The sequence below is a fragment of the Cinclus cinclus genome, chromosome 9 (assembly GCF_963662255.1).
Source record: "Cinclus cinclus chromosome 9, bCinCin1.1, whole genome shotgun sequence".
In the NCBI taxonomy this organism is placed as follows: Eukaryota; Metazoa; Chordata; class Aves; order Passeriformes; family Cinclidae; genus Cinclus; species Cinclus cinclus.
Window position 1 is genome coordinate 10747227 of NC_085054.1, and position 25241 is coordinate 10772467.

The 25241-nt window shown below is 37.1% G+C and overlaps 1 protein-coding gene across 16 annotated transcripts in view; it reads left to right on the forward strand.

The window, feature by feature from the left end:
• The window catches only part of LOC134047426 (sodium channel protein type 2 subunit alpha-like), a 43402-nt gene extending 25087 nt beyond the window's left edge, over positions 1-18315 (forward strand). For 10 of the 16 annotated variants that reach the window (XM_062498549.1, XM_062498556.1, XM_062498552.1 and 7 more), the window contains 10 exons: positions 2455-2572; positions 4472-4626; positions 5784-5957; positions 9009-9131; positions 9390-9671; positions 12412-12465; positions 13258-13395; positions 15980-16084; positions 16489-16759; positions 17132-18315. In XM_062498549.1, the coding sequence (XP_062354533.1) occupies positions 2455-2572; positions 4472-4626; positions 5784-5957; positions 9009-9131; positions 9390-9671; positions 12412-12465; positions 13258-13395; positions 15980-16084; positions 16489-16759; positions 17132-18315 (2604 nt within the window). Of the gene's footprint in view, positions 1-2454; positions 2573-4471; positions 4627-5783; positions 5958-9008; positions 9132-9389; positions 9672-12411; positions 12470-13257; positions 13396-15979; positions 16085-16488; positions 16760-17131 lie in introns of all 16 variants that reach the window. The other 6 variants (XM_062498550.1, XM_062498558.1, XM_062498562.1 and 3 more) reach the window with 1 other exon arrangement.
• Positions 18316-25241: the final 6926 nt, after the last annotated feature.

Sequence of the window (25241 nt, forward strand, 5' to 3'; positions counted from 1 at the left end):
ACATTTAGGTCTCTCTTTTGTGTCTGAGGAGATGGTAAACTTCAGAAGGAGAGGAAAAGTATCTTTCTAGAGATTTTTGGAAGCTATTTTCAAAAAGGCACTACAGTAGGGAAGAGTAGAATGTGGTGATATCCCATCCTGGTGGTCCCAGGTATGAGGGCATGAGTCTTATTTGATGGATATTAATTATGTGACACTGTTCCTAACTCAAGCTTTTGCTTGCATGAGTCTGGTCAAGTGTAGAGCAGCATGCAAACCAGTAACCTGGGAGCTTCCAGTCGTTTGACTGAAAAATACTCAAGTCTTTTTCATTTGGATGTCACTTTGTCCTTCTTATCCTTTCCTGCATAACAAGTCAGTGCTTTTATTTAATAGATCTGTGTGCCAGTTTTTTCCAAGTTCATCTATTCAATCCAGTGCTTAGTGTACATACAATGTGGCCTTCTTACCACTGTTTAGTAAACTCAGCAGCAGTTAAGGGTTCTGGAAGTTGAAGGATGAACATTTCTATCTTTCCTAAAAGTTCTCTTCCTGGGGTGATTCCCCAGACAGTTAGATTTCTGCAAAGAATTATGTTGCAAATAGCAAAGAAATGAGATTTCTAGTTTTCAATTAGAGGGAGAAACTCTTCTATGCATATTGATTTTTTTGATCACTTTTGTTGTTGTTTGATGCCTGCATCTCAGTGAAAAGCATGAGCCCCTCACATAAAAAAAAGAGCCAATGTTTAATTAAATCTGTAACTCTTCAAGCAGTAGGATAATACTCTACACCATCTGTAGAAGAAAGAGGAAACCAGACTATCTGGTCTATATCAAATAGCTCATGGAATCTCTAGTTTCATTTCTAGAGTAAAGAAAATTGCCTTTTGTATTTAAAAATAATTTTTAAAAAGCTCTGATCTCTGATTCTTCTAACATGAATTATATGAAATATATAACTTCATGTTCTAAACACATTGATTCTTTTCAGTTCCTTTTGTGTTTGTAGTTCATCTTTTATACTTGCATTTGAATTAATGTCATCTGCTCAAACGGTGTACTAAGCTTACAGTTCAAATTACTCAGGGTACTTCATATTGCTTTGTATTTTTATTCATAATATGTCACAAAACTTATTTTCTCTTTAAAAAGTATACATTTTAAAACTAATAATTTGACTTAATTAAGTATTTTAGTTTACTCACTGCCACTGCAACATTTTGCAATATATATGCTATGTTATGGAATGATGAAAGCAGCATAATAATAGAATTGTGGAGGACATATCCCTGAGTTCAGTAGGAGTAATGACAGGAAAAGTTGTTAGCTACGAATATTGCTATTTTGAAATTACATTACTAAAAAGGAGAAGTAAATGTAAGTAATAGAAGGATTCTAGTCCAGTTTGTAAAGTAATAGCGAAGTAGGCAACGTAATAAAACCATTTCTGTTAAAAAGTTAATGCAGGATACTGAGTTTTTTTTATTGTTTTCATATTGTCTGTCTTCTTTCACAAACATAAAAAATTGTTTAATACCAAAAATAATCTTGTCCTTTCACATTTTACAATTGAGGTCTAAATACAGCTTGATTGGATAGTAACTTTTCTTCATTTATCTCTTAATATCTCTTAATTATAAAAAACTAAATTAGTAGAAGTGGTGTTGATTTGACACAACCAAGTTTTTTTTTTTGAGACGTGCTTACATCATTCCCTGCAGACACTTACTTGTGTGACTTCATTACTGATGTTATGTACTTCTTTATAATAACATTGTAAAATGTCAGAGAATGCTGTGACCAAAACTACTCTGATTTAGTTTGGTACTCATACTTAACTGAAATGTACAGGACACCACATCTTCCCTTAAAATCTCCAGATCTCTGCAATACACAGGCAGATTACAAAATAATATATTAAGGCTTGTTCTTGTATTGGATGGGAAGTTTTGTGTGTGTGTGTGTTTGTTTTTATGCTTGGGGATAATTTTAATAATGTGACTTATGTAATATTAATTATTTTCAAAAAAACAAAAAATTCTTTCTGGGTGTTGACTGTACAGGTATGTGTACCAGAGTAATGGGTAGTTTCAGAATGCACAATGTACTACATATGTGCATTGGCAAAAAAGAATGCAAATTAATGCCAGTTGAAATGTATAAGAAAGTAATAGTAGAATGTAAAATAAATAGAATATGTAACAGCAAATCAACTTGTTAACAGTTAACTTTCTAGAAATTCTGAAATTCCATGAAAGATTCCATGATATGCTCTGCAATCTGTAGATAGAAAGTGAATGATTTATGCACATTTCAACAGCATTGACTGCTACATGTGGGTGTTTTCTTTGTATTTCTGGTGAAAAATATTGTTGTTCTTATTACTGGCACATAGTGTTGCATGCTTAGTTTGTTACACTTCTGAAAATATAAATATTAATAAAGTAAAAAAATAATTGAATTTTATTTTCAGAAGCTAGATTTTTCCAGCTCATCAGAAGGAAGTACAGTTAATCTAGCTGTCTTCGGAGAAGAGAAAAGTGAAACTGAACCAGAAAAAGCATCAGAACTACAGCCATGCTTTACAGAAGGTATGGAAATAAAATTTCGGCCTAGCAATTACATTTTGCTTGTTGACAACAAACACTGGAAGTTCAAGGAAGCTGTTTGCTACAGCGTTCCTGGATCTTAGTTCATCAGGTATTAGGGTAAGATTAATTTTGCCTGTTGTAGATAGCAATACTGACATCTATGAAGTACTATGTGTGAATGTATCATTTATAGTATTTTAAAAGAATGGCCAGGCACAGTTCTATAAACTTAGCAGACAGCCATTCTCTTGGTTTCAGTTCCTTGGTCAGTAGTGAAACGTGCGAGATCAAACCCTACACAAGGCTCACTTCACTGAGCAATTTCAAATGGAGCCATGTGATTATTCATGGTCACTTCCTAGTGCTTGAAGGCAATCCAGTGGGTGATTCAGAACATCCACTTCATTCAATGGAAAGTTTGACTCAAACAATAAACTTATTTTGCTGACATTACACCATTAATGGAGGGAGAGGATGTAGAAATATACTCTGGGTTAAAACAGGTGGATGAGATCCTATGTATCTATTTAAGTAAAGAAGTTGTAGCAGCATACTTACATGTCCTTAAATGTTTTGATTAATTTTAGTTCTGTATAGCTATATCTTCCAGGGGACTACTGAAATTTACTATGTAGGAAAGAATTTCTGGGTTTTTTGTGATCTTACAGAACTTAATTTCCTTTTAAATCATGAATAAAATAACTCAGAAAAAAAATATGGTCCAGGATTAACTCTCCTATTCTGTCAGTTATTTTTATTTTGCTGTTTTGCAGACATCTTTGATTTAGGCTAGGACTTTTGTCTTTTGAAGTATTGTTTTACTGGTATTTATGTTTGTCAGTGTGGGGCTGTATTGACTATATCAAGCTCTTAATTTAAAAAATTCAACAGACAAATGTACCTTTCTCAAATAATTTGACAATATATTACAATTCTTCCTTATCCTTGTGTTATGGGATACCAATTCATTTTTGGCCATAGCATTCATTTTTTTCATAATGTAAACATTTTGAGTGGTTGAAGGTAAGGTAGTTCATGTTCTTCACAGTGGTAGCTGAGATGATGAAATACAGTGAAACTTACTTGTAACATATGAACTTAATGATATAAGTTCATATGTTACAAATTATCAGGAAAACCAGAATGCCTCTGGGACCCATTAAAGTAATGTCAACTTGGTTTTGTTTCTGTGTGATTAATAACTTTTAAAGAATTAAGGAGGCTACTTTTGGGTAGGCAGATACTGAGCTTCATTGCTTACAATGCCTTAAGGCCTCATAATAAAATAGGGAGCTCTCCAATGTGAGGCAAATTTCTGTGGACAATTGCCACAAACCTGTATCACATTGGAAAAGCTCTCATAATCTCCTGTTAAAACATTTATGTAAAGGGGTGTCCCTCATCTGCTCTTGGAACATCAGCATTTATTGTACTGAGCATTAGTCCTCAGTATAATAAAAATATTATTTATGTCTGATTTATTTGAACTTTTTCTTAAAGGCAAAAATTCTTTTAAAATAAGCTTCTGTATTCTCAAACAAGTTCATGTGAAAGTTGCTACGTATGTTCTTTGTTTCTACTCCCTGACAATTTGCCTATGTTCTTTAATTGTCTGTATATAAACTGAATAATACATGTTTTTAAATGTGTTTGTAAATGAAAATTAGCTCAATTAGATGACTGTTCTTTACTATAAGCTTCATGTGGCATCAGGGTAGAGAAAAAATTGTGTACACTCAAGTTTTCCTGCATCCAAAGTATAAAATTGAAAAGATAAGTAGCATAAGTAGCATGAAGTAGCTTGAACTTCATGGAACAGGAGCTAGCTAAGAATGATTCGATTTTTCAGGATAGTGAAAATTCTACCAAGTAACAGTTTCTTAATTTTTGTGCTGTTAGGCTGTGTACAGAAGTTTAAATGCTGCAAAGGCAATAGGGAGAGCACAATAGGAAGAATCTGGTGGAACCTTCGAAAAACCTGTTACAAGATAGTAGAGCACAACTGGTTTGAATCATTCATTGTCTTCATGATTCTTCTCAGCAGTGGTGCTCTGGTAAGTAGAGCTTGCACTCATAGAAACAGTACCTATAAAAATGTTTTATCAAAGTTCGTATTATAAGACGTGTATTCATTAGGACTAAAACACAAAGTTGTCTTTGAACAGAACTTGGAACTGAGTCCCCAGAATATTTTGGGTATTACATTTAATATGCATTAAATTAAAATTTTGATGAATGTAAGGTGATGTGTGTGTTTATGAAAAGGATTACACTAAAAGTCTTCTTTAAGAAATTTTTGAAATCATGAAAAAGAATATGTGCATGAAACAATTATTCTATTTCAAATGAAAATTGTTCCCAAAAGCAGATACTGAATTCATCATGTTCTTAGTTAATTTTTGCTGTGGTTTTAGTTGCAGTATTTCTGGACTATTGCATAGGAATTCCTGAATTTCTTTATACTATTCTTAGTAACATTTAATTCTTCACATATTTGGGTTCATTTTGGTTGCCAATTGACACAGGATTCACTGTGTATTGTCTTGGTCTCTGCTCCAGCGCCTAAAGTACCACATTCTTCCCTTCTTCTCTGACCTTGGCGTGTGCAGGGTAGTTTCTCTCACTTTTTCCTTCAGTGCTCATACTGCCCTGCAGTGTTTTGCCCTTTGTTAAATATGCTTTCCCAGGAGCACCATCAGCTTCATTGATATGCTTGGCTGTTTCCTGTGTGGGCTCAGTGGTGGGGCTGGCACAAAGCAGTCCCCTGATCTCTTCTCATGGTGGCTGCATCTACAGCCTCCCACTTCTAAAACTTTGCATCAGCACCTACAACTGAAATTCACTGGAGATCATCTGCATAATACCTGGTCTCTTTCATTAATTGACATTAACGTAATAACGGGGCTGCCTTCTGATGGAACCTGGCTGGGCTTTTCAGGGTGAAAAATTATAATTCTGTGTCGACTATTATTGAAATTTCTAAAAATCATTTTGGCAACCTCAGACTTTATTTGTAATTCCATTTTCAGACAATAATCAAATCTAAAATGCAGAAAGAATTGTAACTGTAATTTCTGTTATTTTGGTTTTTCAAGGTAAGGCATCTGGAGTTGAAAGTTATTTTACTTGGCTGTTTTCATTTAGTTCTGGCTTAATTTCTAATTTTCAAACACTTTTCAGTTTCTGACTATATGCAACCCCTTCTTTACAGGCTTTTGAAGATATATATATTGAACAGCGCAAGACTATAAAAACCCTGCTGGACTATGCTGATAAAATCTTTACTTACGTGTTTATTCTGGAAATGGTGCTAAAATGGGTTGCCTATGGTTTTCAGACTTACTTCACTAATGCTTGGTGCTGGCTGGACTTCCTGATTGTCGATGTAGGTACTATGCTTTCTAAGTAGTCTGTCTCTGTTGTTTAGGCAGGCTGTTTTATGTAACTTCAATCTGATAGAGGTATATGCAGTGAATAATATAAATTTGGTTTAAAGGAACAGAAAATTACATACTGGTGAATAAGATCCTGCTGCAATTATGCAGCGTGTAGCTAAATCTGCCCCAGTGTTGTCATTGGCACCATGTGTTCTGTGTGGGGTCCCAGCTGGTGAGGGGGCACTGTTTACTGATTTGACTTCAGTCTGCTGGATGTGGCAACAGAGAGGGAGGAGGATGTAGACACAATAAAAGAAAGGGAAATTTAAGTGAGCACATGGGGTATAGCATTTGGTTATGGTTTTAATGAGGGCACTGAAAAAGCACTGTAGGGGAGAATATTTTTTCAGCAATAACATTAAAAACTAGTGTTGATACTGCACTCCAAAGAAATGAAATTGATGACATTCATGATACGTTCATTTAAAGGAGCTCTTTCTTTTTGCAAAGATGTTGGAGTGGAAATTTAACAAATGGACAGAAGTAAACTCTCTTGATTGGATGGTATCTGGAATCTTGGACAGAAATTTTGTCCCCTACTAGAAGAATTGAAACTTACCTAATACTCTTTTAAAAGTAGCTTTTTTGGAGGGAAAGGCACAAGTGGTGTTTGTTATTTGTCTTCTTCATTTAACTGTGCTTCTCTTTTCAGTGAATTCCCATTCTCAGCAAATGGACTAGCTCAGTTACATGAGAAAACATGTGATAGGTCTTTTATGGGATACATGCAGTTTCCTGCTTTTTACTTTCATGGCCTCTCCATTTTTTCTGTTGTGAACTCTCGCTTTATACTTACACCAAGTATAAAGTCAGCATATTCCCAGAATAGATGTACTGATCTGTAAGAACTTAGCAAGTATAAGGGTCCTTCCCTAAAATCAAATTTTCCAAAACAAGATAACCTCAGCACATGAAAGAAAAAAAAAGTTAGGACTGTCTTGAGTAAGGCTGAATATTTAATTTTTGTATATTTGCTTTCTTTGTGGATACTATAGCATTCTGACTTTTCTTTATTATAACTTAAGTGAAAAATTATGAAAATTTTATAATTAATGGGAAATCAGTGGCAATTATCTGGATAGATTTTGTCACTTTGCAAAAATTGTTGATGCTATGTTTTAGACTCTTTTCATATTTTGAATAACCAGACAGTATGTTTCCTGAACCTTGTGATACTTATATTTGGAATTTTTTTCCATTGCAATATTCATTGGTAAAAAGGAAATAAAATTAATTAAATAAATCTATTACTATTTAAGGAGTATTCAGAATTAGTGTCGCCATACAAGCATGTATTGGGAAAGGTTAATCTTGACTTGAGTTTTAAGATCAATTCTTCTGATTAGGCATACCATACATTCATGTAGGTAGGTACGAATTCTTCGTTTTTTTCAGTGATTTCAGTGCTTTCATGTAGCCATCTTAATCTTTCGTTTAGAGTGTCTGCATTTTGTGGCCCTGTAGTGGCAGATTATATAACAGTTCATGCTGGGGGACACCATTGGAGGTTTTCCATTAGCTTAAGCTCAAGGTGAGGTTAGACAGCTCAGGCTAATACTCTGTTTTGAATGGAGAATGCCTTACTTAGCAATCCATTCCTAGTGTTTGACCTCCTGTATTGTAAACCCACTCCTTCCCACCCCTAAAGCTGTGGTGGTCTGCTTAACTTTTTCTGACATTATTGCCAGACTTCTTGTTGCTTTCAACCTGTAACAGGGATTTTTTTTTTTCCCCTCTGCCTGCTGCCATTTTGCCTGCTGGTTTAGCTGCCCTGAACTGCTTAAATAGATCTTTGTTTTATCTTTCTGTCCTATGCCTTTATCAAGATAAACATTGTACAAATTTGCCATACCAGTACCAGTCAAGTTAAATTATCACTGTGAGACATTTTAAAGAATATTTTTAGGCTAACTGTTCTGTGCCTATCAGCCTTAATTGTCCAGCTGTTATCTGTTTGGAAAAGAACTTACAGTATACAGGCAGAAGAGTTTTTACCCATTGTGAACTTTACAGTTATACCAGAAACTGATAATAAGCCCTGAAACAAATAAAAATGCTCGTTTTGGTCAGCTTTCCATGTGCAAGTACAAATGGTATCACAGAAAAGTGCAAAGATGGGATTGTGTAGTATTTGTCAGCTTGTCTGAGCTACCCTTAGAGGAAAGAAATCTGCAGAAGACTTCCTCATGTGTAAACACAACAGGAGACAGCCATCTGGAGTGGGAGGCTCAGTGAGGACACAAGTCATCAACTTTCACTGGAAAACAGCTGGAAAATCAACTTTTGAGCTGTTAATCCAGCTGCACTGAAGGTCTCAAAAATTCTTGTGGATTAAACCCTTTCTTACAATAAAGTAATAAAGTTAAAAGAGGAGCTCTCAAGGCACATTAATTGTCAAAAATACAAACAATTAAAAAATCCGATGTAAGATTTTTCCACCTTATGATAATATGCTTTTCTGCAATTATCCTATTTGGTAGTTGCAAGAACAGAAAGTTGAAATGAAGCTGAGGTTGGGATTCTGTCTCATGTGCATTATTGCAGGGTTTTTGTAATAGTTCCCCTGCTTTTTTTGCAATACACATTTTTAATGTTCTAATTTTCTAATGTAATATTTAGCATTTCTATATGTGGAAGTCAGTTGATAGCTGGTATCTCAGGCTGTCCAAACCACAATCAAACACACAGAGCCAGAGGAAATTATTAATTTTTAAAAAAAATGTGAATGAACATACACACATATCCACAGATGGTATTATGGTATGTTTTTGTTCAAACTGTTGTGAAATTTGCATGCAATATTAGAATATTTAATTTCCTTTTTTCTTCATTTTTTCCCCCTTCTTTTTAAATTTATTTTCACTGAAAGACTGGGGACCTTGTGAAATTTTTTCTCAATATCCAGATCAAAATTTTACCACTCAAGGCATTTTTATTTTGAAGCTACTTAAAAAAGAAAAGCACTTCTGTTGTGTTGTTTTTTTTTTTGTTTCCTCTAGGTCTCGTTGGTTAGCTTAGTAGCTACTGCCCTTGGTTTCTCAGAATTTGGTGCAATTAAATCCCTCCGAACATTAAGAGCTTTGAGACCTCTAAGAGCTTTGTCGCGCTTTGAAGGCATGAGGGTAAGGAAAAAAAAAAAAGGAAATAATGTGTAAAACAAATCCTTAAAAACATTCCAAATTATAAAATCATGGAATAACACAAATTGCGTGTCTGTTAGCAAGGCCGACAGTAGCATGTCTGGTTATGTGACATGCATTACTCCTTTTCTATTTGTATTACTTCAGTGTACTGTAATGTTTTATTTTTTAATTTTAATTTTCTATTTTAATATAACTCTTGTGTTGTTTTTTAATTTTTTTTCTGTGTTTATTGACTAGGTGGTTGTGAATGCTCTTACTGGAGCAATCCCGTCCATTATGAACGTACTTCTGGTTTGCCTTACATTCTGGCTAATTTTCAGCATTATGGGAGTAAATTTGTTTGCTGGCAAATTCTATTACTGTGTGAACACCACAAATGATGAGATGTTCACACCAGAGCAAGTCAGTAATAAAAGTATGTGTGAAGATATTAACAGGACTACTGGAGGTGTTCGGTGGAAAAATGTGAAAGTAAACTTTGATAATGTTGCAATTGGTTATCTTTCTCTGCTTCAAGTGGTAAGTGCATAAATTTTCCAGCTTTTAGTTACAGTGTCATTTAATTCCATAATTTTCAATGTTATTTTTAAATAAATAAACTGATATGGATTTAACTTTATAATTTTGTTCTATGGTGTTAATTAATGTTGCTTATGGTAAAAATATGATACATTCTCTGGCCATTTTGGAAGAAGAGGAATATCTAATATTTACCTGATGGATATAAAGTTGCTTGGCACCCAACTGCTAGTACCTTTTCAAGTGCTAGGGAAATTCAGTATGTAGTTAAAATATTTGGTTAAAAACTGCAACTAGGTTTCATTTTCTTTTATTTTCTTTATCTGTTAAGGCATATTGACTAATATTTTTACCATGGCTGTCATAGATACATTATAGGACTTATCTGATCTTCAAACAAGAAGAGAGTGCTAGATTTCTAGGCATGACCCTTTATTAGAGAAAGTGTCTGTAAACTGGCAGTGAGACAAACATATAATCGGGTTAATTTAAAAACCTGCTTCTGGGAAATTACTACTTGTAAGCAATTGGTAATTATTCTGTCTTTTAAAATTTCCAACTGGTAGTGTTCAGTAGTTCAGTTGTACTAGCAGGCTACCGTCTGATTGCTTTAGGGGGTAACAGCAGCTATTATTGAACAGCACTAGGGAACTGCATAAATTACCAGCTTAGAGAGTGGCACTGCTTTTAGCACTTGTAGCGTGTCTTCAACCTACACTTCACCTATGTAATTATTGCAGAGAACATGTCATTCACACATTTCATGCCCTCAGTATCACAGCTCACCAGAGTAAGTTCGATGTAGGCCCTCTAGAAGAATAAGGAATTGGTTGGATGCCTGTGTCAAAAGACTTGCAGTCAGTGGCTTAGTGTCCAAGAGGAAACCAGTACCAAGTGGTGCTCTCAAAGATTTGCTCTAGGACCAGTACTGTCTGATAGCTCCATCAGTGACATTGATAATGGAATTGAGAGCACCCTAGGCAGTTTGCAGATAACCCAAGCTGAGCTTTGTGATAGGCTTAGAGGAGATGCCAGCCTGAGGGACCTCAGCCAGCTGAAGGTTGAACTCCATGAACCTCAGGCAATTCAAGGCCACGTGCAAGGTCCTGCACCTGGTTCAGGGCAATCCCCAGTGTCAGTACAGACTGGAGAATGAATGGATTGAGGTCAGCCCCACAGAGGTGGTCTTGGGGAAAAAAGTTTGACATGAGCTGGCAATGTGTGCTTCCATGTGGTTGCACAGGATTTGACTGCAAAGTCAATCGTACCCTGGGCTGGCCAAGAAGTGTGGCCAACAGACAGAGAGGTGATTCTCCCTATACACTCCATTCTCATGAGACCTCACCAGAACAAGAAGATGTAGACCTCTTAGAGGTCCAGAAGGCAGTCAAGAAAAAGATCAGAGGACTGGAATGACTTTCCTTAGAAGAAAGGCTGAGAGAGTTGGGGTTATTCAGCCTGGAGAAGAGAAGGCTCCAGAGAAACCTTATGGTGTCCTTTTAATGTTATCAGAAAGAGTGAGGGAAAATTTTTCTTTTCACTACAGGGCCTGTAGTGACAAGATATACTTTTTTTTTTAACTGAAAGAAGGTAGATTTATATGAGGAAGATTTACTTATTTTTTTAATGATAATCCATTGAGACATTCATGTTGCCCAGAGAATGTGGATGGCCCATCATTGGAAAATTTGATGTAGTGAAAGATATCCCTGCCCGTGGAAGAGGGTTTGAACTAGGTAATTTCTAAAAGTCACTTCCAATACAAACCATTCTATGGTTCTGTTATTTTCATAAGATTTCTTGGGACTACTTACCTTTTAGAGTTTCTTCTAGGACTATTTCTGTATTCTGTCTGAACAATGCCAATAGATGTAGACTGATTTTTTTTTTTTTTTTTCCCCTGGAAAAGTCCTCCAGTTTTTTGGTAGTCAGACAGTTAGAACCGAAAGCCTTATTATAACACCTTGAGGAAAACCAAGCAGTGTTTGAGAAGAGCTGGTATCAGCAGCGCGTGCTGCACTCGGGGCAGAGGAACGGGGCAGTTCAGAATGGTTCCATCAATAATGGAATTACAGGGGGGCCAGAGAGCTGGGGTGTGCAGGGGGGTCCTGGAGGAGAAGCAGTGGATCCAGGCTGGGTGCTGGCTCTGGAGGGTGCACAGAGCTGTGTGTGGTCACTGGCCCCCATGGACACCATGGCACACTGTGGACACCGTGGCACACACTTGGAGGACAGATGAGCTACTGAGTCCCTGGGCAGCTTCACTCAGTCTCTTCTTGGAGCTCCTTGTTTCCACTGGAGTGACCCACACCATCCCTGTGCAGGTGGACTAGCTGCTCATGTAGGTTCCCTGTATCCTGACATCAGGGACTTGGCTTTACTGGGATGCCAAATAGCACAGTGCCTTTCCTGTTAAGGTGCTGCTTTACAGATGGCAACCAGCACATCCCATTTCCCTGGGAGATAAATTACTGTCTCTCTGGTATGATGATATTGACTGCAACTCATCTCACAGAGTGCATATGAATTTCCATGAAGATTGGAATATATTCAGTGTCTTTTAAGAACTGGGGGGAAATATTCTACAGTAAAGAACTTCCTGTGAATGCTTCACTTGTAACGCACCAGACTTTTAGTGTTCTCTTTATGAACAGAAATACATTGCAGAAGACACTGTATTTTTTAGAATGTTATCAGAACTGGAGTTTTGATAGAAAATATTAACAAATTTTGTTTTTAGGCAACATTTAAAGGATGGATGGAGATTATGTACGCTGCAGTTGATTCTACAGAAGTGAGTGCAATATAAAATCTACTGAGTAAAAATAAAATTTACTGAGGGAAAACAAATCTGAGACTGATATAATGCTCCTTGAATGGCAGTTGAAATGAGCTAAAATATAAAAAGTTAAGTGTAAAGCCCTGATGAATTTTCTACAATCTATGCACAAAGAATGTTTATACTTTTATCAGGTAAAAAAAAATTATAGCTGTAAGCAACATAAATTATTACTAATCTAGTAACTCTTCTGTAAAAGTCCAAACTAATAAGATCTGGTTTTCTACTAATTTATGTCTGAAATTATCCAGATTAGGAAAAAAGTTTTTCCTTTGTCTTCAAAAATAACCCAAGTAGTCAAGAGGCATCACTGGAAAAGTTAATCCAGAGCTGCAGCCTCTGATCTTGCAAACATTATTTGTTACATTTTGCCTATTTTTCTTTTGATCTTGGTATTTGTTTGCATCTCTCCTCAATCCTGCTCTTGATTTGCATATAGTCTATAGGACTGAGTTGCTTTTGAGATTTGCACATTTCTGCGAAATTTAGTAGGACCTACAGAAATGTCAAATCTCATCAAAGAGAACAGACAGAGAGGGAAGGAATGGCAAGTTCTGCAGTGTGGGCAATTACAGAACTGTATATTATATAGATTTTCAAGTTCAAATATGAGGCAAGTGCAGTGTGTGCTCCAAAAACGCTGGGTTTACCCCGTCCATCTGGATGCAATTTCTCCTCCTGCTTGGGAATCTTTCATTTGTCTAAACTGTTGTTTGTGATGCTTTCCTGTTTTCTTATGTTACATAGGCAGAGAAACAACCCAAGTATGAAGACAACCTGTACATGTACCTTTACTTTGTGGCCTTTATCGTCTTTGGATCATTTTTCACCCTAAACTTATTCATTGGTGTCATCATAGATAACTTCAACCAACAAAAAAAGAAGATAAGTACCACATGTTTCATTTTCACAATACTTCATTGTTATTAAGCATTCAGTAAATGCATGCAATGATAAGTAATAGTGTTCAAAATTTCTTATAGTAATAGAAAAAAGAAATCAGGTTTTAAGATTTTTGTTTGTTCAAAATAATTAAATAACAGTCTTTTCTTTTTAAGGCATTTGAAGTTATTTCATCTTAGCCTGATTGAGTGTTCTCCACACCCCTGTATAGCCAGGGATATGCTGTCCATCAGAAAGTTACATCTTTGTTTTTCTTAACTTTACAGTGCTGTGACTAAGCAATGTGAAAGTGCAGATGACTTAAGCAAATAAAAGGCAGGAAAGAAGAGAATATACAAAACCATAAATTTTAAAGGAGATAACATATAGTGGTATTGTGAAGGCCTCCATTACAGAGTCTAATACAGACAGGTTGAATGCTGAAAATACTGCTCTGTATTGTAAGATTAGAGAGGGTTGGGAAATTGTCTTGAGTTAGTGAATTTATAAGAAAAATAAAATGAAAATAGGTGTCATTTGAAAATATGTAGGTTTTCTTTTCAACTTAAGCTGTTTTTATTATTTAAATGAACACAGGATTGTGTCAAGAACTCTAGGGACATTTACATAGATGAAAATGTAGGCTATGATGGCAAATTTAATTGTACTTGCTATTTAAACCATCAATGGTGGAATCATCATCCTTCAAAATATTTGCACATTCCTTGGAGTAAACTTCAGGGGCATCCAGTAGTTAGCAGGAAGGTGGATCAATTTCTCATTCTTGGAGAGCAAGACTAAGGTTATATATATATAAGGTTATATACATGTTATTGGCATTTTTGGCAGTCAATATGTAACAAGGTGACTTTACTCAGTAATGAGGTAATTATAAATTTTATTAAGTTCATTTGGCTGACACTGTCCACTGGAATCATCATGACTCAGAAGGCAGATAAGGGTTCCTGCTAAAGGGCTTTTTCTGGCAGTGTGGTGTACACCTCTTGTACATTTGGAGCTATTTTAAATCACCAAGTAAGCAGAATACTTTACATACAATTAGACTGTGTAAAATTCTATCTATATGGTAATCTTCAGTTTTATGTGGCAAATTAGCAAGCATTAGTTGTCTGACTTTTAATAGGTGCATTTGTATTCATAGAAATGTGCAGATCACACAGTTCATGGCTACCCAGCAGTATTTTTCTTGTCCATTCTTTTTTCCTATCACTGGCATTTGGTCATGTTGGGATATGAATAAGACCTCACGTTGCAATATACTGTCTCTGTGTAGTTAAACTGTGCTTTTCTGTGGTTCCTGTGTGCATCCTACTTTCATCACATTAGTTCCATGAGGGAGGCAATGTTCTACTGTCGATTTCCTAACTGGTCCTGAAGGGTATGTTGCCTTGGCACCTATATTCTCCCTAGGGACAGTACACTGAGACAAGGATGGCTTGTTCACTCATGAGAGCCATTCCATCAGTGAGACAACAGCAGAAATCCACAATCCAATCCCACTTACTTTATGGCTTTTAAAAAAAATTTTCATTCACTACTGAGTGAAATCTTCCAACGGTCACAGCACGTTTCCACCATAACTATCAAGTCAACTTGTTTTTCTTCTAAAACTCTTACTCTCCAGGAAGTTAATTTTAGTTGAATATTTGATTTATGAGGAGAGTTTGTTAAAGACAGTCTCTTTTGACTTCTAAATCTTCATGTGAGTATATAGCCGCAACTGAAAGTTAAACACATCTTCATTCAGATGAATTGTTACTTTGTCTATAAGATTGACACTACATTTGACAAATTCAGCGGGTCAAAATCACAGAATCACCCCTGACTCTGAAGTGCATTTCCAAATGCCACTGTTTTGATGTCATGTATACCTGAAATTTAATTACAAAGAAATGCATGCAAGGATAAAAAGTAGTTACATGTCAGTATAAATTGTGTTTCTGATAAGGGTTTTCCACGTGTGTATTACACCAGTCCAGAAATCCTTTTATTCAGACAAGAAACTCCAGAGTAAACCCATGCTTCTGATCTTGGTACAATGTAGGGGGATGATCAAGCTTCATATACACTGTTCATATATAATTTGAACTGAGATACCTTTACTCAAATGGTAAAATGCACATCCTGTAAAGTAAAGTCAGTAATTTCTTTCTCCTTGTATGTTTTACCTGAAGGCATATCTGATCACAGTGTATCTTTGAAGTTTTTTTATTTCTGGTAGATTGATTTACCATGTGGAGTTTGCGATGCTAGATTTTTAAGTGTCTATGAAATGTGTATTTTACAATTTTTTTCAATTTTATTTATTTAACTGAATTAATCAGGTATGTATTTTTTAAAAATAAGAGATAGAAATTCTGGGGATTTTCTTTGTTCTGTAATTTTTTAAATTTTTCCTTGAAGATTTGTCAGCTATTTTAACAATCTTTGAAATAATTGTTATGTTTTAGTAACAGTGTATAAGGATGAATAAAGGGTTCATTAAAACTATGTTCTGCAATGCTGTGAATTAATGGATGTAAAGCCTTGGCTGTAATCAGATTTGGGGTTTCTTTTATTAATTTACCTTGGAGGTCAAGATATTTTTATGACAGAAGAACAAAAGAAATACTACAATGCAATGAAGAAGCTGGGATCCAAGAAACCACAAAAACCTATACCTCGACCAGTGGTAAGAATAATCCTATTCTTATGTCATCTTCATTTGGGGAGAAATCACAGCAGTACATTAATTATAACAAAATTTTGCATTTAACTCTAAAATGGTGTTAGCCTTATTCAAATTATCCCTTTATTCTGAATTGAAATGTACATGTATCTGTTCTGCAGGAAAAATCTCTCATATTTTTATGCCTGAAGAAGCAGAGAATCAAAGAATGTGAAGAAATATAGGATTTTTGGGTTTTAAGGGGAAAATCTTGATCTGGAATATAAATTACTGGACAATGGTTTTGTTAGATTTTTGAGCCTTTTGCTTGGTTGTATATTTTGGGAAAGGAAGAATGAAATGGGAGGGTGGAAGCAGATGTTTATTACAGAAAAATACTATTGACATTTTCTTTTTTCTCCCCTCAGAACAAATTGCAAGGTCTGATGTTTGATATTGTAACACAGCAACTATTTGACATCACTGTTATGGTTCTAATCTGTCTTAACATGGTCACAATGATGATAGAAACAGATGACCAAACTGAACTGATGCAAAATATTTTATATTGGATTAACTTGGTCTTTGTTGTGCTTTTCACTGGTGAATGCGTCTTCAAAATATTTTCACTCCGTTATTATTACTTCACCATTGGCTGGAATATTTTTGATTTTGTGGTTGTTATTCTTTCAATAATAGGTAAGAAGTTACTGTGTTCAAAATGAAATATAGTTATATGTGTATTTAATGCTTTATCTCTACCAAGTTGTGCAAATTAGAGGAGTTACTTAATTTTCATTTCTCTTGATTATTTAGGAAATGAAATGTATACTTGACAGTGCTAACTTCATTATTAATTCTTTATCAGTTGTAATACTTCTAGGTTTGGGGTTATTTTCTAGAAGTGAAAGAAAAAAATTTAAATTATCCATAGCAGATAAAATATAAATCCAGTTATATTTTCCACTAATTCTATAACTAGGGGTGGTGGGGGAGGTGTTTATACTTTTTTGTGGAAAATGTAATCTGTGTTAAAAACTTGCTCTCTTAATTTATTGTGATATTTCACAGGTATGTTTCTAGCTGAGGTGATTGAAAAGTACTTTGTGTCACCCACTTTGTTCAGAGTTGTACGTCTCGCCAGAATCGGTCGAATCCTGCGCCTCATTAAAGGCGCTAAGGGAATCCGCACTCTGCTTTTTGCTTTGATGATGTCTCTTCCTGCTTTGTTCAACATTGGGCTGCTGCTCTTCCTGGTCATGTTCATCTACGCCATATTTGGCATGTCCAACTTTGCCTATGTCAAGAGGGAAGATGGGATTGATGACATGTTCAACTTTGAAACGTTTGGCAACAGCATGATCTGCCTGTTTCAGATCACCACGTCCGCTGGCTGGAATAATTTGCTCAACCCAATTCTGAACAGTGGGGAGCCAGACTGTAACCCTAACAAAACTCATCCGGGGAGCTCTGTGAAAGGTGACTGTGGCAACCCTTCTGTTGGGATTTTCTTCTTTGTCAGCTACATTATCATATCCTTTCTGGTAGTGGTGAACATGTACATTGCTGTGATTTTGGAGAACTTCAGTGTTGCTACTGAAGAAAGCGCTGAACCCTTGGGTGAGGATGACTTTGAGATGTTCTACGAGGTTTGGGAAAAATATGATCCCGATGCAACACAATTCATAGAATACAGCAAACTGTCTGATTTTGCAGCTTCTCTGGAACCTCCTCTTAATATACCAAAACCAAACAAAGTCCAGCTTATTGCAATGGATCTACCCGTGGTGAGCGGTGACAGAATTCACTGCCTTGACATCTTGTTTGCTTTCACAAAGCGTGTCTTGGGGGAAAGCGGGGAGATGGACGCCCTCAGAATACAGATGGAAGATCGGTTTATGGCATCCAATCCTTCCAAAGTCTCCTATGAACCAATAACAACTACATTGAAAAGAAAGCAGGAGGAAATTTCTGCCACTATCATTCAGCGTGCTTACAGACGTCATCTTCTGAGACAGTCAGTAAAGAAGCTTTCATTTATGTATCAGAAAGATGGGGGTGATCATCTTATCAAAAAAGATATGATTGTTGGTAAACTGAGTGAAAACTCATCTCCAGAGAAAATGGGTATGTCTGCATCCACCACAGCTCCCCCTTCTTATGATAGTGTAACAAAACCAGAAAAAGAAAAATATGAAGATGACAAATCAGAAAAGGAAGACAAAGGAAAAGACAGAAGAGGAAACAAAAAGTAAAAGACAATGGTTGTCCATGATGAATGTTTGCAAGCTTGAAAATGCGATGTTTTTGTCAGTAGCACTCTTACTGGAGGATTATGCCAAAATTATAAGCTTTTACATATTTACCCACTGCTGCAGTCAGTGCCTGTCCAAGACAATGATCCTTCACTAGTAAACTCTTGGTCTGTAACAGGAAACAAACTTGTGGAGCAATAGTTTTGATTATTAGCTCTTACTAATTGAGAGGAGACACAAAATTTCTACTTGGACTACAGGAACCCTGAATGGGTCCCAATAAGCCTGAACTTTTGTGGAATAAGTGTGTCCACTGTGTACATTTCATCTCCTATCTGTGTTCCATGAGTGTCAGTTCATTTTCATGATCTCGTTTGCTTTAATAATATATTGCTTTATTCATTCTGCTGTGCTGAGAAAACAAAATCTAAATACTTTTTATTTACATAAACACTAAATAATACTCTTACGTGCAGAGGAACACAAATGTCAGGAATACATAATTATGGCATCATAACATGAACATAGTTCTCTTCAAGCCACTTCTAAATGCAAAAAAATCCCAGCATTCCAGCTTATCAAACCTCAGGATGTAGATCAAAGAAGCACCAAACTATAAAAAAAACAACAAAGTCCAGATAGAGAATTTATCAGTAAATCAAACAAGGGAATAATTCTCACAGAAAAGAGGTTGGTAACTTAGTATTTTAAGTTTAATACATTTATTACCTTTTAGTAGTTCTTAATTTATTGTACTGTCCATTTCAGATACAGTGGTTTAAATAAATGATTCTGCATAGAGCTCCTGTTGGGAAAATTGTGAACCTATGAAAAAAAATTACTTTCAATCTACAAGATCGCTCATAATTCCTGAAACATTCAATCAATTCTTTTCACAGGAAAGCTACAAATGCCAAATTCTGCCAATGAGAAATTATAAATATTTTTTAATTATAAGTATTTTTTGTCCCTGTAATATTGTTGAGTAACTTCCATACTTTATTTCAAAGTCTGTTGCTACACTTCTTATTTCTCATAAGTGTATCCCACTTAGAAAAATAATCAAAGCTATAAGTTGATAGCAGAGTACCTTAGGGGACAAATACTACCTTAATATATACCTCAGATTTAAATTTCCCTACTTGGGGATGATGGATCATAGAAACGCAAAATATGTACATGAGAGTGGTGGTTTTGACACCTGCTTGGCAATTCAGTCAGGTTTCCACTTTAATATAACCTGCTGTAGAGAGCTGAGACGACCAAAAAGATGTACTAAAATCAGCTTTGTCCTGCACTGGGGTTTAGATGAACTTTTTTGCATTCAGGCTGACACTATACATGTAAGTAAAATCCCCTCTGTTATTTAATCAGTTGTTTTACACAGTGGTACCTTTTTGAACAAAGAAACAATGACCTAATTACTGTGTATGTGTCAAATATGTACCCTAAGTTAAGTTAGCTGAGTAAGTTAAGCTAAGTAAGTTAGCTTACAACATTTCAATAGATATTATGATATATTCTGTGATACTTCAATTAATTGGAAGCTCTAACTGATGCATGCTTGCTGCTATTATCCTACAGCTGTTAAAGTTTAACATGGGAAGAAATATGAGTGGTAAAAAGGAAAACTGTTTGACAAGACCATCATTCCTCATACCAGTAAGCAATAGTTTGCTGCTATTAAAGGTTTTATTTTGTGTGAGTGTTGTAATCAGCAAATATGCAGTAAGGTACTGGGCTATATAGGACAAATAGATGGCTTAAAATATGGGCTAGAAGAAAATGTTAACATACATGCTTTTTATTTTAAAAATAGTTTTATTTTATAACATTTTGTACTTACTATAAGAAATTACACATATTTTCCTGTTTCTATTAGTTTTTATTGCTCTCTGTCTTTGACACTTTACTCTTCAGAAACCTAAGATACAATGTGTAATTGAAAATTTCTGCTAATTGCTTCAAACACTTTTAATAAGGAATAATTTAAAAAACAGTGGACAGTGCAATTTTTTTTCTGATCCTTAGGTAGGTCTTTTTATGTGAAACAAGTTAGAAGGCCTTTTTTTGATGTCTGTTGATTTTCAGGGTAATCTTTGTCATGGGACTATTGCTTTTTCCCCAAAGTTAATCTCACATTGTCTGCTTTGCTTATTGGTGTACACTGCAATAGAAACACTTTAAATATAATTTGTTATTCAAAAATCTTCCTTCATGAGGATGGGTAGTGAACTTGTGGAATGGGCAGTGCAACACTTTGCATTTCTTTTAAAAGAACTAGAGTATGATGGGCTCCTGCTTTTATAGAAATTATTGGCTCATAGTGTATTGATGAACTGCATGCAGGAAGTTGTTCTACCAAAAATAACTACATTGCTAACAACCCAAAAGAATAAAGATAACCTTTTTATGTAATTATTGTAGTCTTTGTCTTTTTTTTTTATGAAGTTTATAAAGATTAACAAGTAATGGTTGCTAAAATTACAGGGCAGCCACTTCAGCAATGAGGTGATTTAGACATCTAGATCACATGTTGCCTCATGACAGATTAGTAGCAATTTGTCACCATCAAGATGAAATGAAATGCTGATGTTGTCCTGGCCAGAGGTGTTTTTCTAGAATTCAAAAAGCCCCCACATTTCAACTATGTTGTCTTTTTGTCAAATTTTTCAGTATCTTCAGTGTTATTCTCTGTTGGGCAAGTCTGATGCAGGATGGCTCCACAGCTGGTCCTGTAGACACTGCTCATGCTGGGATAGCTGACCTGGGATCTGTCACCAAAATAACCCCATGGGAGCATAACAGAGCTGCTTTAATCCCTTTCCCTCTGAAGAAATCCATGCTTGGCCAGAGAAGGGAACAAGAGCTGTTAGAGGTTTTAGTGGCCATGTCACGGCTGTCGTCAGGGAACTGATGCCTTTGCTGGGGCTCTCAGGCATGGTGGTTGGCAAGAGGCAGGATAAGGGGGATAAGGGGCACTGCGTGTGCACTGGACCTGGGCATGGGGTAATTAGTGTCTCTCTCTCTCTCTCTCTTTTTTTTTTTTTTTTTTTTTTTTTTTTTTTTTTTTTTTTTTTTTGTGTTCTAATTTCTTTTGGGGCAGTATAACTAACAGGATAAAACCTGTTAGTTATACAGGTTAAACCTGAACTATTCTGTGCTTTGAAGGACAATGTGCATGTTTTTAGTAACTATACCTGATTTTAATTAATATGCATTTTTCTTTCAATCTAGAATAGATAGTGTTTTAATATCGGAGTTGCTAACAATAACTATGTACTGAAGTAATAATGTAAATACTTTTTAAAAATATTGGTTATACTCTTAAATTGCTATATAACGAATAAAGTTAAGTCAGTGCTGGATGGGTGTGTAGTCAAATTGAAAATTCTGTGTGGACTAAGCATAAAATATTTATTTAATATCTTTTCTACAAATTTTGATAGTGCACAGAAATATATAAGGTCATTTATAAAATCATTGCACCCTATAAGATTTCTATTATTTTTAAATTTATGAGTATTGAACCAATAATCCAGCTGAAGTCACTTCATTTTTAGTATCTCAAATGCAATATCTTAGACCTTTACAAAAAAAAGTAATATATTTTTGGGTTCCAAGTGTGAATATTTGCATAAATTCAGATTCTTCTGTATTTCTTTGAAATTATTTCAGTATACCTTGAAGGTAAAAGGCTTATGGAAGACACAGTTGACTTGCAGACTTCCTCCTTAACCTGCAGGTATCAAATAAATCTGTCTTCTAGTTTTGATATAAGAGAGTGGTTTCAGGTAATTGCTCAGTCATACATAACTATGCAAAACATTCAGTAAAATTCCCAGAGCGGTAGGAAACTGCAGTCTCTTATTGTCCCAGCTCACAGAGAAGGAAAAATTAAGAAGAAAATCTCCCTTAAAATTGCCTAAGAAATGAGTTTTCTTTAGTCTCTATAATTAACTTACTCTCTAACCCAGGAATGCAGGTGTATTTTACTTTGTAATGGTGTCATCAACCTCCAGCTTCCCTCCCCACCCTCCAAAAAAGCCCCAAATATAGCCCAAACCTATACAGGAACGTAAAAGAGGAACATTTCTGGGATTTTTCAAATCCCGGTCTGGTTCAGCCCTGGCTCAACAGTGTAACAAAACTGTTTCACTACTAAGGACAAGGCTAGTCCCACATCCCTCATACGAAATCACTTGTAAAAATGAAAAAGGGAGGAGATGGCAGGGGGATAGGTCGGATATTGCTGACTCGCTGGTTTTCAGGAGGAGGCCTCGAACAGGTGCTGGGGTAGTTGGTGTTTCCAGCAGGGGCTCGCCTTGCTGGGGACAGCAGGAGCATCTCCCGGCTGCTGGCACGGCTGATCGGGGCTCAGCTGTGGGCACAGGGACACTCCAGCACCAGCTGGGGACACAGGGACACTCCAGCACCAGCTGTGGGCACAGGGACACTCCAGCACCAGCTGTGGGCACAGGGACAGCTCCAGCACCAGCTCTGGGCACAGGGACAGCTCCAGCACCAGCTAGGGACACAGGGACACTCCAGCACCAGCTGGGGACACAGGGACACTCCAGCACCAGCTCTGGGCACAGGGACAGCTCCAGCACCAGCTGTGGGCACAGGGACACTCCAGCACCAGCTGTGGGCACAGGGACAGCTCCAGCACCAGCTGGGGGCACAGGGACACTCCAGCACCAGCTGTGGGCACAGGGACAGCTCCAGCACCAGCTGTGGGCACAGGGACACTCCAGCACCAGCTGTGGGCACAGGGACAGCTCCAGCACCAGCTCTGGGCACAGGGACAGCTCCAGCACCAGCTGTGGGCACAGGGACAGCTCCAGCACCAGCTCTGGGCACAGGGACACTCCAGCACCAGCTGTGGGCACAGGGACAGCTCCAGCACCAGCTGGGGACACAGGGACACTCCAGCACCAGCTGGGGGCACAGGGACAGCTCCAGCACCAGCTGGGGACACAGGGACACTCCAGCACCAGCTGGAGGCACAGGGACAGCTCCAGCACCAGCTGTGGGCACAGGGACACTCCAGCACCAGCTGTGGGCACAGGGACAGCTCCAGCACCAGCTGGGGACACAGGGACAGCTCCAGCACCAGCTGTGGGCACAGGGACACTCCAGCACCAGCTGTGGGCACAGGGACACTCCAGCACCAGCTCTGGGCACAGGGACAGCTCCAGCACCAGCTGGGGGCACAGGGACAGCTCCAGCACCAGCTGGGGGCACAGGGACACTCCAGCACCAGCTCTGGGCACAGGGACAGCTCCAGCACCAGCTGGGGGCACAGGGACAGCTCCAGCACCAGCTCTGGGCACAGGGACAGCTCCAGCACCAGCTGTGGGCGCAGCTCCAGCTTGGGACAGTCTGGACTTGTGGAGACTGCGCCCACCACGTGCTTGTTACAGCCTGATTGCTCGTCTGGTTGTGTGCAGACAGGTTCCTTGGCAATGTGTGTGTGACTGCACCAGTAGCTTCTTGCATTTCAGTTCTGTACCCTGTAAGACATGTGGACCTACATCCAGACCTGATACCATGCTGGCTGAAAAGTGCCATGTTCATCTCAGATTGCTAAACTGCAGCTGAAGGGTTTTGATGCAGCAGGGAATTAATCAAACAGCTTTAGGTTTACTTTTCTTAACAGCATTTTCATCTAATCCCACGGTGCCCCCCTGAACAGCTCCAGCCTTCTAAAAGAATCACATATGAAAGTATGTGTGTCGTTTGTGTGGCAAATAGTGATATATATATATATATATATATATATATATATAATGTAGTATTTTTATTAAATATGCAGGGGGGGCGGTTTGACATAGAAAATCCTTGTGATATTCGTTCTTTAGCATAGATTCAGAAAGGCTCATCTAACTCAGTAAGGCATTAGAGAAATAATCTGAAATCTCTGCAGTGTAAGAATATTTAGTGGCTCACAAACCTCTGCATTAACAACATCTTTTTCAGTGGGGGATGGTACCATTTCTTTCATTCTCAGGGCAGAATTAGGTTTTGTCAATGTGATACAGTATGCAGGCTCTGTCACTTGGTGTATTTATTTTTCCACGCTGATCACTGGAAGCTGATGCACAGTGGAAAGAGACCTATTCTAGTGCTTGCTTTAAAAAGAAAAAAAAAAGAAAAAGACACTGCAGTGTAGCAAAGTAAGCTGCGGCACATTCTCATCCCTTTGGAGAGGGAAAATTGCATGCTGAAGCACACATGATGACTGCTGCAAGAAAAGCTTTTGATGAAAATAAGGAATGACACTTCATAAACAATTTATAACAATCAAAGCGTGCAGTTCCAGACATGCTCTGCACTTTCATTTTCTATTGTCTTAAAAGCATGTTACTTGAACAGCAATCTTGATAATGATCTTTGTGGAATGCGACAGCTGATTAAAAACCAGCACAATATATTTTTCAAAAAATGTGTATCTGAAATGGAATGTAATAAACTGCTTTCATTTTCAAAGCAGCATCTGTAAGTCAGTTTAAAAATGGTCGGAGAATTACATGCTGAATTGCTATTTGCAATATTTCTTTATAGAAAAGTCATGCTTGCAGATACCATAGCAACCCATCATGTGGTACTTCTTGATTGCCAAGCTGTATAGTAGCTTTATTCTCATATTCTGCAGCCATACTTGCATTAATATCTTTATATAGTGTTTAGTAAAAATTGCAGCTGCATCCACAACATAATGCAAACTGAACTATGCCAGCAGTGGTCTCAAGTTCTTGGTCTCAGGCAGGCAAAAAGTTAAAAATATTCTCTCTGGTAATTAACATTGTAAATACCCTTTCTCTTTTCTTAAGTTCTTCATGGCCCTAATGGTTGTCAAATGTGGTCTTACAATGATTGCTGCAGCATTGTTGCAAATACTAGTAAATTTATTTATACAGGTG